This window comes from Zosterops lateralis (genome assembly GCF_965231275.1).
Source record: "Zosterops lateralis genome assembly, chromosome: 31".
Taxonomy (NCBI): Eukaryota; Metazoa; Chordata; class Aves; order Passeriformes; family Zosteropidae; genus Zosterops; species Zosterops lateralis.
This window is the reverse complement of record NC_139791.1, coordinates 5,136,235-5,154,835: the sequence shown is the minus strand read 5'-3', so window position 1 is coordinate 5,154,835 and position 18,601 is coordinate 5,136,235. Positions and strand designations below refer to the sequence as shown.

The window sequence follows — 18,601 nt, the reverse complement described above, 5'->3', positions numbered from 1 at the left end:
GTGGGGAGAAGTTTAAGGTGGAAGGAGTGACCCCCATCAGGGCAGATTCCTCCTGCTGTGGAGATGGTGCTGCATGGGCAGGGCTGCTCTCAGCTTTCTCCTAAAGAAAGGGAAAGGGGCTGTCAACTTTCTCTGTGTCACTGAGACTCCTGCACTGTCACCCTGGGGATCAGCAGATTTGCCTCAAATCTCCCTCAGAAAGTGCCTCCTCACCCTCCTCTACCTACAGACAGCACCAGCAGCACCTTGGCTTGCAGCATCTCTGTTTGTCTGAGCTGCCCTTAAGGCCTTGGTGCCAGGGAGATGCCCCTGGGCAGTGGCCTGTGCTGGGAGGGGTGTGCAGGGCAGAGCTGAGCTCCCAGGGCTGGGCTGGGCACTGGGAGCACTGGCAGGGACAAGGCTTGGAAAGGGAGAAACAGCTCCCAGTAGACCCAAGTCCAGGCAGCAGAGAACAAGAACAGCCCTTGGTATCCCTTCATGTCCAGCTGCACAGGGAAAAAGAGAAGGGTTTGAAGGGATTGACTTTGAAACTGGAGTATTCAAATAGTCCAGTTTATATTTCAAACACCTTTGAAGTTTGATCACCCAGAAAAAAAGGGTGAAATGAAAAAAGGGGCCCTGTGTGGGGACCAGAATGTCTGACTGCACTGAGGCACATGAATTTTTTTTGTTTCCTTTGGGCATCCTGGTGTTCAGACTGACGCCACTGCTGAAGGAGTGGATTTTGGCTACTTTAACAAAAGGGGCATGTACTCATCAGCAAAAACCCAAGCTCAAAAACATAAAAAAGGCAAGTTTTATTTGCCCAAAGACAGAGAAGTAAATACCAGTAAATGTTTAAGAAAATAGCACAGGACTAACTCAAAGAAGTTGGTCTCTCCTTGTCAATGTTTTCTTTCAACAGCCCACCATGCCCAGAGTGAAGGAATGTCCAACAGCAGCTCCATCAGCCACTTCCTCCTGTTGGCATTGGCAGACACGCGGCAGCTGCAGCTTCTGCACTTCTGCCTCTTCCTGGGCATCTCCCTGGCTGCCCTCCTGGGCAACGGCCTCGTCATCAGCGCCGTGGCCTGCAGCCACCACCTGCACAGCCCCATGTTCTTCTTCCTGCTCAACCTGGCCCTCACCGACCTGGGCTCCATCCTCACCACTGTCCCCAAAGCCATGCATAATTCCCTCTGGGGCACCAGGAATATCTCCTACACAGGATGTGCCACACAGTTGTTCTTTTTTGCCCTTTTCATTGCATCAGAATTTGCATTCCTCACTGTTATGTGCTATGACCGCTACGTGTCCATCTGCAAACCCCTGCACTACGGGACCCTCCTGGACAGCAGAGCTTGTGCCCACATGGCAGCAGCTGCCTGGGCCAGTGCCTTTCTCTATGCGCTTCTGCACACAGCCAATACATTTTCCCTGCCCCTGTGCCATGGCAATGCCCTGGGCCAGTTCTTCTGTGAAATCCCACACATCATCAAGCTTTCTTGCTCCAAATCCTACCTCAGGGAATTTGGCCTTCTTTTGTTTTCCATATGTTTATCATTTGGCTGTTTTGTGTTCATTGTTTTCTCCTATGTGCAGATCTTCAGGGCTGTGCTGAGGATCCCCTCTGAGCAGGGACGGCACAAAGCCTTTTCCACCTGCCTCCCTCACCTGGCTGTGGTCTCCCTGTTCCTCAGCACTGGCACATTTGCCTACCTGAAGCCCCCCTCCATCTCCTCCCCCCTCCTGGAACTGGTCCTGTCAGTTCTGTACTCGGTGGTGCCTCCAGCCCTGAACCCCCTGATCTACAGCCTGAGGAACCAGGAGCTCAAGGCTGCAGTGTGGACACTGATCGCTGGACTATTTCAGAAACACTAAACTGCTGGCCAGTTTCTCCAAATCACTTGTAATTAAAGTAATCTTTTATAGCAATTGTTGGTTTTGTTGTTGGGATTTTATTCTTTATTTTAGTATTCAATGATGTTCACAAAGCAAGGCCATTGTTTGTGCCCTTTCTTGTTTTGCTTCTCTCCACCTTTGATGTGAACCGTAGACTGTATCAAGGAGGACCTGTGGCCTCTGTAGCTTTAAATGAACTAAAGTGTGTCCCAGTAAAGTTTTCACTAGATAATACCCATTTGTTCCCTTCTCTGTCACTGCAGCAGCAATGTCTGTGTGCAGAGCTGGGGGCAGATCAGGGCTGGCACAGCAGCTGTGCCCAGCACCAGCAGCCCTTGGTGTTGCCAGTGCTGCTCCCGTGGCCCTGCCCCGCTACCCTCCTGGCCCTGGTGTTGCTGTAGGGCCTGAGGGCTCTCGGGGCCGGGCACAGGGCTGGGGGTGGCAGTGCCGGGGCTGCAGCAGGGACAGGCCATGGGCACTGCTGGGGCAGCGCTGACGCCTCAGGGCAGGGCCTGGGGGCTCCAGGCTCCTTGCCCAGGCTCTCTCCAGAACACGCCCAGGCCAAGGCTCAGCACAGAAAAGCCCCGTGAGCAGCCCCAGGGTGGCCGTGGGCAGGCTGGGGACAAACAGCATGGCTGGGGCTCTGCAAGGGCCCTGGGGGAGATGGGAAGGAGCAGCAGAGCAGGGGCTGATCCATCCCCACTGCACTGGACACCCCAGGGCAGCGTCCCAGAGCGTCCTCATGCACCTGCCAACAACATCCCCCCTGTGCAGCCCTGGCCTCTCCCCCAGCTCACACAGGTGCCACATCCTTGCAGGCACAGACAGGGCAGCACTGGCTCAGGAGCCCCTGTTTGCAGTGCCCAGAGCAGGCCTGAGCACCGCCATGGTGTTGGTGTGGGGAGATGAACCTGAGGGAGCACAAATGCCATCAGCCCCTGAGGCCAGGAAGGGCTGGGGGACAGGAGGGAAACTCCTAATTTTTGTCATGGCGTCTGAGGTCACACAGAAAGTTTGTTCCCATGAGCTGTGAGTTTCCTTTCCCACTGCAGACTTTGTTGCTCAGAGCCAGGGCTGCCTGGCAGCCACCTCCAACCTCCCTGAGCATTTGCTTGACTTCACTTTCGCTTTCTTTCCTCTTTCCTAGTCCAGGTTTCTTCCTACTACCCATTCCTGTCGCCTCCCATGCAAACATCCCATCCCTCTTTGCTCTTTCCTCTCTGACCCCACTCCCCATTTCAGTTTCTGAGTTGGCACCATGGGAACATCCCTTGGGGATCAGGATCATCCTACAAATGCTTCAGAAATTGTCTGCAGTGTCCTGCAGTATCTTCAGTTAAGAAATTGAAGAGTTAAGATTTTAGCTAAGAGATAGAAGCAATTTATATTGATTAGGATTTAAGTTAGAAGAGTAGAGATGAAGTGGAAGTATTAATAATTATTAGATAGTTAAGTTAGAGTATAGGTATTACATTACTTGCTCCTTTTAGTTGTGGTTATAGAAGGAAATGCGATAGATGGACCATTGAGCTAATGGAAGAAACCATGACTGTACCTGGACACAGAAACTAATTGGAACTGAGCAGGATCTCTTGGATAGTGCGCAAGAGGTCATGTAGCCTGCCAACAAGATGAAAGTAAAAAGGTCACTGCAAGGAAGACATCTCTGACTTCATCCTTCAAGACCACTGATGCATTTCAAAGACCCCTGGTCCAGTTTGAGAGAAGAATAGGGCAGGTGTAAAAGGACTTCGGGCTCATTTTAATATGAAGACGGGATAGGCAGTGCTAGGATTATGGATATGTATGGGCATTTTGAATAACTGAATGAATATGTAAGACTTCTGTAAATAAATAGAGGACTAGAGCTTTGTGATTGGTGCACACACCTTTAGCAGGCTACTCCCGTGCCACCCAAAGTCGAATAAGGCACACCACTTTCTAACTTTAACTAGTTACAGAGTCTTTTGTCCATGATCTTATCGATTTTATGTAAATCAATTTGTGACCACAGCAGGACTGGGTTCTGTTCAGCTGTGAGAGCAGTTCAGGTCATGGACCCCTCGGGGCACCCCCAGGGATCTCCCTGGAGAGAGGGCTCTGCTCCCCGGCTGTTTATTGGGGACAGACAAGGACTGCCAGAACTCTGGACAAAATGGTCTGTTCAAAAATTGAAAATTGTGGCCTATAAGGTGTACGTGTGGCCAGGAGGCTGTTGGCAAGTCATGGGAGATGTCCCACACTCAGCTCAAGCCCACGTAGTCTGCTTGTGAGCTACAGTGGGATTTGGATTACAGCACAGAGTTTTGTCGAGCTGTAAAGGGCTCGCTAGTGGTTTGGGGCAAATTTGCAAACAGTTTGTGGCAAGTCCTTGTTTATTGTTATTTTATCATGTGTAGTCATTTTAAGTGTGTCCTGACCATGAGAGTGACTGTGCAGGTACTTGTTGAGACCTACCCTGGGTACAAAGCACTTGAGCTGTTCTGACCCGTGGTTCCGTCTTCAGGCAACTGACACAGCCGGGAATGAATGAAGTGAGTGGTGTGAATGCCTAAAGCCCTGAATAGCACTGCATGCTGTGTGAATATTTTATTCCTTTGTAAAGAGACACCTCTCCTCACTGTGACTGTGGTGTGTGTGTACTTCTGGTTATGGCAGATGGTATTTGCTGTAACAACCTGGTGTTTGGGCTTAAACAGTCCCAAACCCGGGAGGCAACAAGGATGGCATTTGCTGTGACACTCGGTGCTTGAGTTTAAACAGTTCCCTCCTTGTAGAATTGGAGAGACAAGGGTCGAGTGTTCCAGCATAGTATTTTTGTAAGTTTTTTCCACGGGATTTGTGGAGTCGTGAATGCTTTTTAGACTTTGGCTTTGTGAAGTTAGGCAGCTTGTGTGAGAATGACCACGGCTTTAAGAGTTGTAGTGTATTTTTGAGGTAATTCTGACATCTTGTGTCAAAAGTTATAATTGCAGTAAACTGGTAACTTTTAGCTGGTTGTGTTGGGGTTTGTTGATCTGTTCTGTTGAAAGTGGCAGTTGAAGCTCGAGCCTGAGCTGACAGGGTCTGGCTGTCTAGGCAGGCCCTTTTTAATGGTTTCAGCCTGAACTGGATGAGTTTTTGAATGTGACGGAAGGACTGGGTCTTGGTGAGACAAGAGGACGGAAGGACAGAAAAGGTGTTTTGTTGAGGATTATACTCAAGCTGAACTAAAAATAGTTTGGCTTTTGATTGGGAATTACCTCCAGTTGAGGAAGGACTTAGGAACCCATTGTGATGGGGATGAGAGGGAGTAATTCCTTGTCTTGTATGTAGCCTGACAATTTTTCCTTGGAAACTAGACTGGCATCCAGCTTGGGTTTTTCTTTGCTGTAAGGAGTGTGAGAGGAGGTGATACTGTGTGTCCTACAGATGAAACCTGCCTGCCCCAGGTGCATTCCAAAGCTGCCATGATATTATAACTGGGAATCAGCACATGCTGAGTGTGAAATAGTAAATGTAGTTTGTGGAAAGCATTGTTTATTTTCCAGGATTTGGGACATGGATGTTTTTGAAGAAGATTGGGAAAAGACAAAGGAACAGTGTAAGTTTGGCAACAGGATGTAAAGTCACTTTCTGTAGTGACCTAGTTGTGATTTTTGGAATTTGAGACACAGAGGTTGTGTTTGCGGATTGTTAGAGTTATAACAGGGGTGGCTTTTGTATGCGAATTTTTACTGGTGCTGATTTGTGTATATTTTAACCTGTCCAGACAGATAGAAGGGATCCCTTAACCTTGGTAGTTTGGACTCAATCTCTGGGAATTTGTGAACTTGGCCAATTGTTGGTTAAGCAGAGGAAGCAAAAGGATTTATTTAGGTGGATTATACGGGACCTTTTCTGGCAACTTAGTAGCTTTGGACTGGGAGCAACCTGTGGTAGAGAATTTAGAAATTCAAGAAAGGGTAAATGGAATAGCCAGCCTCTGTGGGTGTTTTTCTGCAGCCCCTGGTGCATCTAGAAGTTGACATTGTGTGTGGGTGCTGCTGCAGGGTAGGATTTGTGCAGGACACTATTAATGCTCTTCTGCAAACCAGCACAAGAGTGTGCCCAGGACCAGTGGGGACAGTGCTCTGATCGAGCTGATTTTGAACTGAAAATTTTTATGCTGATGTGTGGGAGGTCACACCTGATACCCGAGCAGTGGGTTGTGTGGGAAGAAAACTGGGAAAGGTCTGTGAGAGCCTGTGAAGTGAAGTCTGGGTGGAGGTGAAATAAGAAGCGAAGAAGGAGATAATAAGAATTGGTGTAGAATGCTAGTTTTGTTAAGGGGAGAAGAAGCAATGGGAACAAAACAGAGTAGAGAGATGCCTAAAACTAGTCCTATAGGATGTATCTTGACACACTGGAAAGAACTAGTGGGTTATGGTGGTACAGAAAACAAGAAGGCTCTTGTTAAGTTTTGTACACAATGGTGGCCACATTACAGGCCTGAAGAGGGTGTCAGATGGCCACCAGCTGGGACTTTGGATTATGAGACTCTGTTACAGCTGATGCTTTTGTTGAGACAGGAACAGAGGTGGGAAGAGGTGATATATGCTGATATGTTTTTCTGCCTCCAGAACAACCCTGAGTGGCAGAAGGACTGTGGAATTAGGCCCCCCTCTGACCCCTTGGTATTGGCCCTTGAGAAAGACAATAAGGTTTATGGAGGGGAACCCAAAGGATGTTGCAGTACATGTTCAATAAACCAACACTGCACACACCCTGACAAGGTGCATCCAGCTGATTCACTGGAGCAAGAGTTGAGGGATTTGTTTAGACCATCCCCAGCAGACAAGGGGGGCTGAGAGAAGAAGCAAATTCAGGACAGTTATTAACCCCAACTCCCACTTCATCCCCCACTTCATTCCTAGATGAACCAACTCCAGTTTCTATTTCAACTCCAACTTCTATTTCATCCCACACTTCAACCACAACCGCAACTCCTGCTTCATCCTCCACACCACCTCCTTGGGGAAAACCCACCCCAACTTCTACCTCATCCTCCACTTCACTCGTAGCTGAATCAACCCCAACTCCCACTTTATCCTCTACTTTATCTTCTTGGGAAAAGACCCCACTTACTTCTGAATCCTCCAAACCAATGGAACTATATCCATCATTGCCCAGCAGTGACAGTGAAGAGGAGCTCTCTCCAAAGGGTCCTACAGCATCCCAGACCCCAAAACAAACTAGGGAAATCATACAAGCACCCTGGAGAGAGGCAGTAAGTTCTGAAGGGAAAACAATCTTAGTTAAAATTCCCATTTTCTACAATGGATCTAGAAGCTTAGGAAAAGATTGCTAAACACGACCAAAGTGACCCAATAGGTGTTGCAAAGAAATTAAAGTTTACAATTAAACAGTATCAATCTCATTGGTCAGATCTTCACCTGTTGTTGAATGCCTTAATGGAGACAGAAAAAGCATTAGTTTTGAAGGCAGCAGGGAGATTTGCAGAAGATGCTTGTAGAATAACACAGAAGAGAGTTAAAAATCTCTTTCCTCTTCAGGATCCACACTGGGATCCTAATGATGATGGTGATATGGGAAGAGTAGAAGATTATCAAGACCTTATAGTGAAAGGGTTGGAGAGGGCAATTCCTAAAACTATAAAATGGTTGGCCCTCTATGCAGTTAAGGAAGGTCTCTCTGAAACACCTGAATTTTTAGAACGTTCATGAGATGCAATGCATTGCCATACAGTCTTAGATCCTGAGTCTGAGGAAGGGACACAACAACTGGTGGGGTTATTTTTAAACAATCTACAGGGGACATCAGACACAAACTTCAGAAGATTCGGGGCCTGACAGTGCGAGATTCAGAGACTTTGCTAGCAGAGGCATGGAGGGCTTTTAGCAACCAGTAAGTAGGGTGCAAAGAAGGGATGAGAAATTTGGTAGCAGTAGTAAGGGAAGAAGAAAAAGGGAGATGTGGACAAGGGCTCCCAAAGCAAGGACCACCCCGACTAGGGAAAGACCAGTGTGCATTTTGTAAGAAATTTGGACATTTGAAGAACCAGTGCCCAGAACAGAGAAAGAGTGATGATCAAAGAAGAGGAGACTGAAAAGGGGAGGGAGTAGTTGCTCACATTAAGAAAGACTGAGGTGGACTGGAGGATCTTATCCTAGGGGACCCTCTGGTTATAATGAAAATAGGGAACAAAGGAAAAGAAATGGAATTTTTGGTAGACACAGGGGCAACATACTCAGTGTTAAATAAAGGTTTAATACCAATAACAGATGATTATGTCATGGTAAAGAGGGCAACTGGCCTATCTGAAAGAGCATATTTTTGTAGACCACTGAAATATAAACTTGGGAAATAATGGGGATTTCACAAGTTTTTATACATGCCCAATGCCCTATCAGCACTTTTGGGTAGAGATTTATAGGAACAACTAGAGGCAAAGATAATATTTAAAAATGGATAGATTCTTTAGGAGGTTAAGGACCAACAATATGTGGAATTTTTTAAGCCTGATGTTAATAACTAGTGAGGCCAAAGTTAAAAGTGAAGATGAGATTAACGGGAAAATAATGGATCAGGTATTTCTGGGGGTGTGGGCTTCTAATATACCAGAGAGAGCAAAGAATGCACTCCCAGTGCAAGTTAAGCTTAAAGAAGGAAAACAGCCAGTTAGACAATAAATATCCTTTAAAGAAGGAAGACAGGGAAGGTATTAGCCCTATACTTGAAAACTTTTTGCAGATAGGGCTATTAAAAGACTGTCAGTCTGATTTTAATACTCCTGATTTACCTGTAAAACAGCCTGATGGGTCATACCAAATAGTACAGGATTTGTGGGCTGTTAATAAGATAACTGAGAACTTATACCCAGTGGTTATCAATTGCTATAACTTGCTATCCCATTTAACACCTGAACTAATTTGGCTTACTATTTTAAATTTGAAAGATACTTTCTTTTGCCTTCCTCTCCATGAAGCCAGCCAGAGAATTTTTGCATTTGAATGAGAAAGCCCCAAGAGTGGGCATAAAACTGAGCTCAGATGGTTGTTTTTACCCCAAGGATTCAAAAATGTTCCCACAATATTTGGAGAACAAGTTGCAAAAAATTTGGAATCCTGGGAAACCCCATCAGGAGAAGGAGAGTTGTTACAATATGTAGACGACCTCCTGAGAGCTACTTAAACTCAAGAGACATGTGTAGATTGGATGGTAAGCCTCCTAAACTTTTTGGGTCTACAAGGATATCAAGTATCCCAGAAGAAAGCTCAGACAGTGAAGCAAACAGTTTTCTACCTGGGCTACGAAGTCAGTGCTGGACAAAGAACCTTAGGACAGGATCACAAGGAAGCAATATGCCAGAGCCCAAAACCCTGGACAGTAAAGGAACTGAGAACATTTTTGGGCATGTTGGGCTGGTGTAGACTGTGGATTTACAATTGTGGACTGTTAGTCAATCCCCTGTATGCCTTGATTATGGAAAGAACCAGAGACCTCCAATGGATGAAACAAGCAACACAAGTCTGTGACCAACTAAAGACCCTCATGTCAGCTCCAAGCCTGGGACTTTCAGACATGACTAAACCATTCTTTAAGTTTTCTCATGAGAAGCAGGGGATTGCTTTGAGAATACTGGCACAAGACCTGGGCAGTCACCTACTTTTCCAAGCAGCTGGATGCAGCAGCCAAGGGATGGCCAGGGCGCCTCAGAGCCGCTGCTGCAGTGGTGATGAACAGTCAGGAAGCACACAAATTCACCCTAGGCCAGAAGATGACTGTGCTGGTGTCCCACACAATGTCTGCAGTCCTGCAAGTAAAAGGCACACACTTGCTTTGCCCACAGAGATTCCTGAAATCCAAAGCCATAACGGTAGAACAGGTTGTTGTAGAAATTGTGGTAACTAATCTTGTGAGCCCAGCTCCCTTTGTCAGTGGGGGTACAGGAGAACCAGTGATCCATGATTGCCTGGAGACCATGGAAGCCACCTACTCCAGTCACCCAGATCTGAAGGACACCCCTCTCGAGGACACTGAGACCTGGTTCACTGATGGAAGCAGCTGTGTGATCAGGGGAAAAAGACATGCTGGGTATGCAGTTACCACGAGCAGAGAAGTGAGAGAGTCTGGACCATTACCAACCAACACCTCTACACAGAAGGCAAAAATAATTGCCTTAACCTGAGCTTTGAAACTGGCAAAAGGAAAGAAAATCAATATTTATTTAGACTCAAGATATGCATTTGGGGTGGTTCATGCACATGAAGTCATCTGGAAAGAAAGAGGACTGTTGAACTCACAAGGGGAAAGCATTAAACATGCACAGGAGGTAATAAAATTATTGGAGGCAGTCCAGCTACCTGAAAAAGTAGCCATTATGCACATCAAGGAAATGAGCTGGTGGACAGAAAGGCAAAAGAAGCAGCTAAAGGTGAGGTAACTATTGCGACAGTTGAGGCAGCCTTAATTCCAGATAGACAAATTTCTATTGAATGTAAGCCAAGGTATAACAGAAAGGAGTAGAGGCTGATTGAGAAAGAAAATGGAAATTATAACCAAGAAGGGTGGGCTGTCACAGATGGAGGGAAAGGAAGGCTTGTGATTCCCTCTTACATGCTATGGTCATTGGTGAAAGAAGAACACGAGAAAACACATTACAGCCACGGCTGGAGTTAAGGCAACACCACACAAATATAATATGACAGGTATATAGAGGTGCCAAGGAAAAGTTAATGATTTTCACTCCCATAGGTTTTTGGGCAGATGTTGAAGGTTATAAATGCAACTGCTTGGGAAGGAAGAAACATTTGGGGCTATGAAAATGTGTTTGTTCAGGATGGATTCCATGAGACACACCAAGAACCCATGGAACCCATCCTAATTGGTCCTGAATGTTGTGACTAATGTTCAGGCAATTTAAACCTGGACAACCCTGGACATCCCTGGGAGGGGTGTCCAAAGGCTCCTGGAGCTCATTCCAAGAAAGAAAGTAAGAAAGGGAAGGGGAAAGGGAAGGGGAAAGGGACGAGGCAAGGAAAAGGAAAAGGAAAAGGAAAAGGAAAAGGAAAAGGAAAAGGAAAAGGAAAAGGAAAAGGAAAAGGAAAAGGAAAAGGAAAAGGAGGCATCCAGTTTAAAAATTAGCAGCACATGGAGCCTGAAATCTGATGTTTGCTGGCAGTGGCACTGCCCAGATGTGGTAATTTGCCAGTGCCAGGAGCTGAGATGCAGCAAATTGCCAGTGCCTGCCCTGGGCCAGGAGGGATGGTGCCACAGGAGCTGAGCCTAAATTCCTTCTGCCAGGGAACTCTAGACCATGGAGTATGGAGAAGGCAGTGCTGAGTGTCAGCTCTGGGCAGTCCTCCAGAAGAATGCCGTGTGTGAAGCAGGCGGGGAGCAGCTTGAGCTGCCAGGGGCGGCCCATTGAGAGGCCTTTTGTCCCCTGTGGGCTGAGGCCCTGGGCCTGGGCCTTTGCAAGGGCCCTGGAGCTGCCTGCCAAGGGGCCTTTTTCACAGGGATGAGGAAAGGGCTGCTGCAAGGCTGTCCTCAAGCTGCTTTTGCAATCAGGAATGCTGATTGCTTGCAGGCGGAGGTGCTGTGTGTGTGCAGGTGAAAGTGGTGAGGGAGGGAGAGAGCAGGTCTGCTGGGGGCAGAGTGTTCTTTTTTCCTTGGAGGTTTTTGTTTCTTTTTCTAAAATAATTTTCCCCTCCACCCTGTCAGCTGTGGGCAGAGGTGTGTAAGTGTATGTGACCCTTGCCTGGTGCAGGCTGGGGGAAGGCAAAGGGCCCTTGTCCGAGCTGTGTGCAGAGGAATCCTCAGGGGCCCAGGCCGGGGCTGCTCAGCGGCCGGTGGGTTGTGGTGAGTGGCGGCAGCTGTTGACGCTTCCCTTGGAGCGTCTCCAGGCAGGGAATGTTGGGGGCTGCCAGCGCTGGGGTGTCCCAGAGCCAGTGGAACATTGGAAGGTTGGGGCTGCCCTGCTCCTGGCGCAGGCGGCAGAGCTCTGTCAGCCCCTGGAGAGGACAGCCAGGGCTGTGCAAAGGTGAGAATGGCAGAAGGGGCTGAGCTGAGAGGGAGCCAGAGGGATGATGGAGTCCAGGCACTGGGGGCCTGGGCATCCCTGGCAGGGGTGTGCCAAGGCTCCTGGAGCTGGGGCAGCCTCGGGGCTCTGAGCATTCCCTGGGGAGCCTGGTCAGAGCCCAGCCCGGCCTGCAGGGGAAGGAGCTTTTGCTGCTCCGGGGCCCGGGGCCGGCCTGGCCCAGGGCCAGCCGTTGCCTGGGCTGCTGTCCCTGCTCTACAGACCTGTCACTTTATATATGTGTGGTGTTGCCTTAATTCCAGCTCTGGCTATAATGATGGTTGCAAACACTACAATACCCCTAATTATATTTGTTTGATTTTCCATAACAGCTACAAATCCTTGTATTCTTCAAAACTTATTGAGCTATTCCAACATTTTACACACACAATATTCACTTTTCTGAATAAGTTCAATATTAGTTCATTGTCGCCCAGTGTGGCTCTCCAGATTCCTTCAGAAGCCTTCTTCACTCTGGTGTGATAAATCTTGGTGTTTTGCTCTCTGATCTTGATTGCAGTAAAGGTGGTGAGGAGCACCTGGAATGATCCTTCCCAATGGGGTTCCAGAGTCTTTTCTGCAAAAGACATAAAATATGCATAGTCCCACTCCTGTATAATTATGTACTGGCCTGTGGGCCTGATATTTCTGTGTCTGAAAGACTTTTAGCCTGCTAGCAGCTGAGAACTTTTTCCAAAAGAAAAATTTCTTAACAAAGTTTCTTCTCAAAACTGTCTTGGCAAACAAGTATTATTTCTCTAGTTAACCAATGGGATTAGAGAGATGTTGTTCCTATTCACCAATCATTTTAAGTCTGTATTGGAACACCTTATAAAAGGTAGTAAGAATTAGAAAATAAAGCCCTCTTTTTCTATGTTCTTTGCCTTCTGAAATATTTGGAGTCTTTCTTTCATGTCCTACAGCGACACTGGCCCATTTAATTCTCTGCTTTGAGCCACAGCCGCATGTTTCTCAATTTCTCCAAGTTGTTTGTTTAGGGCCACCATATACCTGTGTAGGATCTCTTCCCCTACTTGGGTGGGTGTTGTTCCTTCTTGGACCCCATATGGTCTTCCATACAATATTTTAAAAGGACTTCATTTTTCTTTTGTCATTGGCTCAGTCTGAATTCATAATAATGGTGATGGAAAAGCCTGAGGCCAAGGTAACTTTGCTTCTTGCCCCAATCACATAATTTGCTGCTAAATCAAATGGTTTATTTTCTCCACCTGGCCACTTGACTGAGGATGATATGGGCTATGAAGTGTCCAGTCTATGCCTAGGTGGCAGCTAAATTGCATCACAAGTTTTGAAATAAAATGTGGCCCTCTCTCTGAAGACATTGTGGCTGGGACTCCAAAACATGACATTATTTCTTGTAACAAAGCTTTGGTTACTTCTTGTGCTTTGGCAGTTCTGGCAGGGAAAGCTTCTGGCCACCCTGAAGAGGTATCTGTTCACACCAATAGGTATCAATACCCTCCCCATCCTGGGCAGTTCTGAAAAATCAATTTGCCATTGCTGCCCAGGCCCATAACCTTTCCCAATTTGTCCAAGCTTTGGTTTAGGACTATTTTCGGGATTCGTTTGGAGGCAAAGGCTACACTGGTGAGTCACTTGAATTACTGTACTTTGCAAATTTCTGACTATGATTCTGTCCTTCAAATAGTTATACAGAGCATCTATTCCCCAATGTGTTTTCTCATGTTCCTCTTTCACCAATGACCATAGCATGTAAGAGGGGATCACAAGTTTTCCTTTCCCTTCATCTTCATCCCCACCCTTCTTAGTTATAACTTCCATTTTCTTTCTCAATCAGCCTCTTGTCCTTTTTGTTATACCTTGGCTTACCTTCAATAGAAATCTGTCCATCTGGAATTAAGGCTGCCTCAACTGTCTCAATAATTACCTCACCTTTAGCTGCTTCTTTTGCCTTTCTGTCTGCCAGCTCATTTCCTTCCTCCAATTCAGAGCTCACTTTTTGGCGTACCTTGATGTGCATAATGGCTACTTTGTCAGGTACCTGGACTGCCTCCAATAGTTTTATTATCTCCTGTAAATGTTTGATACTTTTCCCTTGTGAGTTCAACAGTCCTCTTTCTTTCCAGATGGCTCCATGAGCTCCAAAATGCATACCTCAAGTCTAAATAAATATTGATTTTCTTTCCTTTTGCCAGTTCTGAATCCCAGGTTAAGGCAATTATTTCAGCCTTCTGTGCAGAGGTGTTGGTTGGTAATGATCCAGACTCTCTCACTTCTCTGCTCGTGGTAACTGCATACCCAGCATGTCTTTTTCCACTGATCACACAGCTGCTTCCATCAGTGAACCAAGTCTCAGTGTCCTCGAGAGGGGTGTCCTTCAGGTGGCTTCCATGGTCTCCAGGCAATCATGGATCACTGGTTCTCCTGTACCCCCACTGACAAAGGGAGCTGGATTCACAAGATTAGTTACCACAATTTCTACAACATCTTGCTCTACCATTATGGCTTTGGATTTCAGGAATCTCTGTGGGGAAAGCCAGTGTCTGCCTTTTACCTGCAGCACTGCAGACACTGTGTGGGACACCAGCACAGTCATCTTCTGGCCTAGGGTGACTTTGTGTGCTTCCTGAATGTTCATCACCACTGCAGCAGCGGCTCTGAGGCGCCCTGGCCATCCCTTGGCTGCTGCATCCAGCTGCTTGGAAAAGCAGGTGACTGCCCTGTGATATGGGCCCAGGTCCTGTGCCAGTATTCCCAAAGCAATCCCCTGCTTTTCATGAGAGAAACAGAAAGGATGGTTTACTCACGTCCGGAAGTCCCAGGTCTGGAGCTGACATGAGGGTCTTCTTTAGTTGGTCAAAGGCTCATGTTGCTTCTTTCATCCATTGGAGGTCTCTGTTTCTTTCCATAATCAAGGCATATGGGGGATTGACTAACAGCCCACAATTGTAAATCCACAGTCTACACCAGGCCATCATGCCCAAAAATGTTCTCAATTCCTTTACTCTCTGGGGTTTTGGGCTCTGGCATATTGCTTCCTTGTGATCCTGCCCTAAGGTTCTTTGTCCAGCACTGACCTCATAGCCCAGGTAGAAAACTGTTTGCTTCACTGCCTGAGCTTTCTTCCGGGATACTTTGATACCTTTGTAGACCCAAAAAGTTTAGGAGGTTTACCGTCCAACTCACACATGTGTCTTGGGTTTGAGCAGCTATCAGGAGGTCATCTACATACAGTAACAACTCTCCTTCTCCTGATGGGACTTCCCAGGATTCCAAATCTTTTGCAAGTTGGTCTCCAAATATTGTGGGAGAGTTTTTGAATCCTTGGGGTGAAACTGTCCATGTAAGCTGAGTTATGGGCTCACTCTTGGGCCTTTCCCATTCAACTGCAAAAATTCTCTGACTGGCTTCATGAAGAGGAAGGCAAAAGGAAACATCTTTCAAATCTGAAATGGTAAGCCAAATTAGTTCAGGTGTTAAATGGGTTAACAATGCGTAGGGGTTGGCAACCACTGGGTGTGAATTCTCAGTTATCTCATTAACAGCCCACAAATCCTGGACTACTCTGTATGATCCATCAGCTTTTAATAGGAGTATTAAAATGAGACTGGCACTCTTTTAAATAGCCCCATCTGCAAAAAGCTAGGGTCAATTACTGGGCTATCCCTTCCCCACCTTCCTTTTTTAAAGGGATACTGTTTAATTCTAACTGGTTGTTTTCCTTCCTTAAGTTTAATTTGCACTGAAGGTGCATTCTTTGCCCTCCCTGGCATGTTAGAAGCCCATACCCCAGGAAATACCTGATCCATTACTTTCCTATTTTTCTCTTTGCACTTTCAGCTTTGGTCTCATTGGCTATTGACATTAAACCTACAATTCCACATATTGTTGATCCTCAACATCCAAAATAATCTCTCTGTTTTTGAATATTATCTTTGCTTTTAGTTGCTCCAATAAATCGCTACTCAAAAGTGCTGATGGGGCATTGGGCATGTAGAAAAACTTATGAATTCCCCATTGTTTCCCAAGTTTATATTTCAGTGGTCTACAAAAATATGCTCTTTCAGATTGGCCAGTTACCCCCTTTACCATAACACAGTCATCTGTTATAGGTATTAAAGTTTTATTTAACACTGAGTACATTTCCCCCATGTCCCCCAAAAACTTAATTTCATTTTCTTTGTTCCCTAGCTTGATTATTACCAGAGGGTCCCTTAGGGTAAGAGTCTCCAGTCCTCCTCAGTCTTCTTTGATGTGAGCAACCACCCCCTCCCCTTTTCAGTCTCCTCTTCTTTGATCATCACCCTTTCTCCATTCTGGGCACTGTTTTTTCCAGTGTCCAGATTTCTTACAAAATGCACACTGGTCTTTCCCTAGTCAGGGTTGTCCTTGCTTTGGTGGTCCTTGTCCAAGTCTCTCTGTTTCTTCTTCCCTTACTACTGCTACCAATTTTCTTATCCCTTGTTTGTATCCTTCCTCTCAATTGCTGAAAACTCTTCATGCCTCATCTAGCAAAATCTCTACCCCCATTGGCCCCCAAATCTTTTGAAGTTTGCACCTAATATCCCAAAATGTTAGCCAATTTGCACTGAACCCCTCGTGAGCCCTCTACGACTCAACAAATCCCTCTGCCGGCAACCAAATCCTGCTGTAACTTGCAAGCAGACTGCATAGGTTTGAGCTGAGTGTGGGACATCTCCCACAACTTACAAACAGCCTCCTAGCCACACGTATGCCTTATAGGCCACAATTTTCAATTTTTAAAGTTACTGTTTTGTCTGGGATTCTGGCAGTCCTTGTCTGTCCCCGGATGAACAGCTGGGGAGTGGAGGCCTCTCTCCAGGGAGATCCCTGGAAATAGGACATCCCTGGAGAGACATCCCCCAAGGGATCCATGACCTGAACTGCTCTCACAGCTGAACAGAACCCCGTCCTGTCATGGTTGCCAATTGATTTGTATAAAATTTGTAAGATCACAGACAAAAGACTCTCTAACAAGTTAAAGTTAGAAAGTGATGCGCTTTATTCTACGTTGGACGACATGGGGAGTAGCCTCCTAAAGGTGTGTGCACCAATCAGAAAGCTCTACCCCTCTATTTATTTACAAAAGTCTTACAAGTTCACTCAATTATTAAAATGCCTATACATATGCATAATCCTAGCACTGCCTATCCCTGCTTCATATTAAAATGAGCCCAAAGTCATTTACAGTTGCGAAATTCTTCTCTCAAATTGGATTGGTGGTCCTTGAAATGGGTCAGTGGTCTTAAATGATGAAGTCAGAGATGTCTTCCTCACAGTGACCTTTGTACCTTCATCTTGTGGGCAGGCCATGTGACCTCTTGGGCATAGTCCGAGTGATCATGCTGGTTCAATTAGCTTCTCTGTCCAGGTGCAGTCATGGTTTCTTCCATTATCTCAATGGTCCATCTATCGTATTTCCTCTTACAAACACAGCTAAAATGAACAAGTAATATATTACCTATGCTCTAGCTTAAGCATCTAATAATTATAAACTCTTCCACTTCATCTCTACTCTTCCAAATTAAATCCTAATCAATATAAATGCCTTCTATCCCTTAGCTAAAATCGTAAATCTTTAATTTCTTAACTCAAGGCACTGCAGGACACTGCAGACAATTCCTGAAGCACTTGGAGGATGATCCGGATCCCCAAGGGATGTTCCCATGGTGCCAACTCAGGAACTGAAATGGGGAGTGGGGTCAGAGAAGAAAGGACAAACAGGGATGTTTGCAGGGAAGGGGACAAGGATGGGCACTAGGAAGAAATCTGAACAAGGAAAGAGGAAAGAAAGCAAAGGTGAAGCAAAGGAAATTATCAGGGCAGTTTGGGGATGGCTGCCAGGCAGCCTGTCTCTGAGCAAAAACGTCTGCAGTGGGACAGAAATATCAGAGCTCATGGGAAAAAACTTTCTGTGTGACCTCAGATGCCACGACAAAAGTGAGGAGTTTCCCTCCTGTCCCCCAGCCCTTCCTGGCCCCAGGGGCTGATGGCATTTTGTGCTCCCTCAGGGTCATTTCCCCACACCAACACCATGGGAGTGCTGAGGCCTGCTCTGGGCACTGCAAACAGGGGCTCCTGAGCCAGTGCTGCCCTGTCTGTGCCTGCAAGGATGTGGCACCTGTGTGAGCTGGGGGAGAGGCCAGGGCTGCACAGGGGGGATGTTGTTGGCAGGGGCATGAGGACGCTCTGGGACGCTGCCCTGGGGTGTCCAGCGCAGTGGGGATGGATCAGCACCTGCTCTGCTGCTCCTTCCCATCTCCCCCAGGGCCCTTGCAGAGCCCCAGCCATGCTGTTTGTCCCCAGCCTGCCCACAGCCACGCTGGGGCTGCTGACGGGGCTTTTCTGTGCTGAGCACTGGCCTGGGCGTGTTCTGGAGAGAGCCTGGGCAAGGAGCCTGGAGCCCCCAGGCCCTGCCCTGAGGCATCAGCGCTGCCCCAGCAGTGCCCATGGCCTGTCCCTGCTGCAGGCCCGGCACTGCCACCCCCAGCCCTGTGCCCGGCCCCGAGAGCCCTCAGGCCCTACAGCAACACCAGGGCCAGGAGGGCAGCGGGGCAGGACCACGGGAGCAGCACTGGCAACACCAAGGGCTGCTGGTGCTGGGCACAGCTGCTGTGCCAGCCCAGATCTGCCCCCAGCTCTGCACACAGACATTGCTGC

At 47.1% G+C, this 18,601-nt stretch overlaps 3 protein-coding genes across 3 annotated transcripts in view; all 3 read left to right on the top strand.

Annotated features, from left to right (window-relative positions):
• LOC310920762 (olfactory receptor 14J1-like) overlaps window positions 1-18,601 on the top strand; it is a gene marked incomplete at its 3' end in the record, with an annotated part of 1,005,486 nt that overhangs the window by 694,022 nt on the left and 292,863 nt on the right. The window lies entirely within an intron of this gene.
• Window positions 1-18,601, top strand: part of LOC310920644 (olfactory receptor 14J1-like) — a gene marked incomplete at its 3' end in the record, with an annotated part of 52,654 nt that overhangs the window by 17,803 nt on the left and 16,250 nt on the right. The window lies entirely within an intron of this gene.
• On the top strand, window positions 928-1,860 carry LOC310920656 (olfactory receptor 14J1-like; the record flags this gene model as incomplete). The annotated part of the gene is made up of 1 exon (XM_083880718.1): window positions 928-1,860. One exon carries the CDS (start codon window positions 928-930, stop codon window positions 1,858-1,860), a length of 933 nt encoding a protein of 310 aa, XP_083736844.1.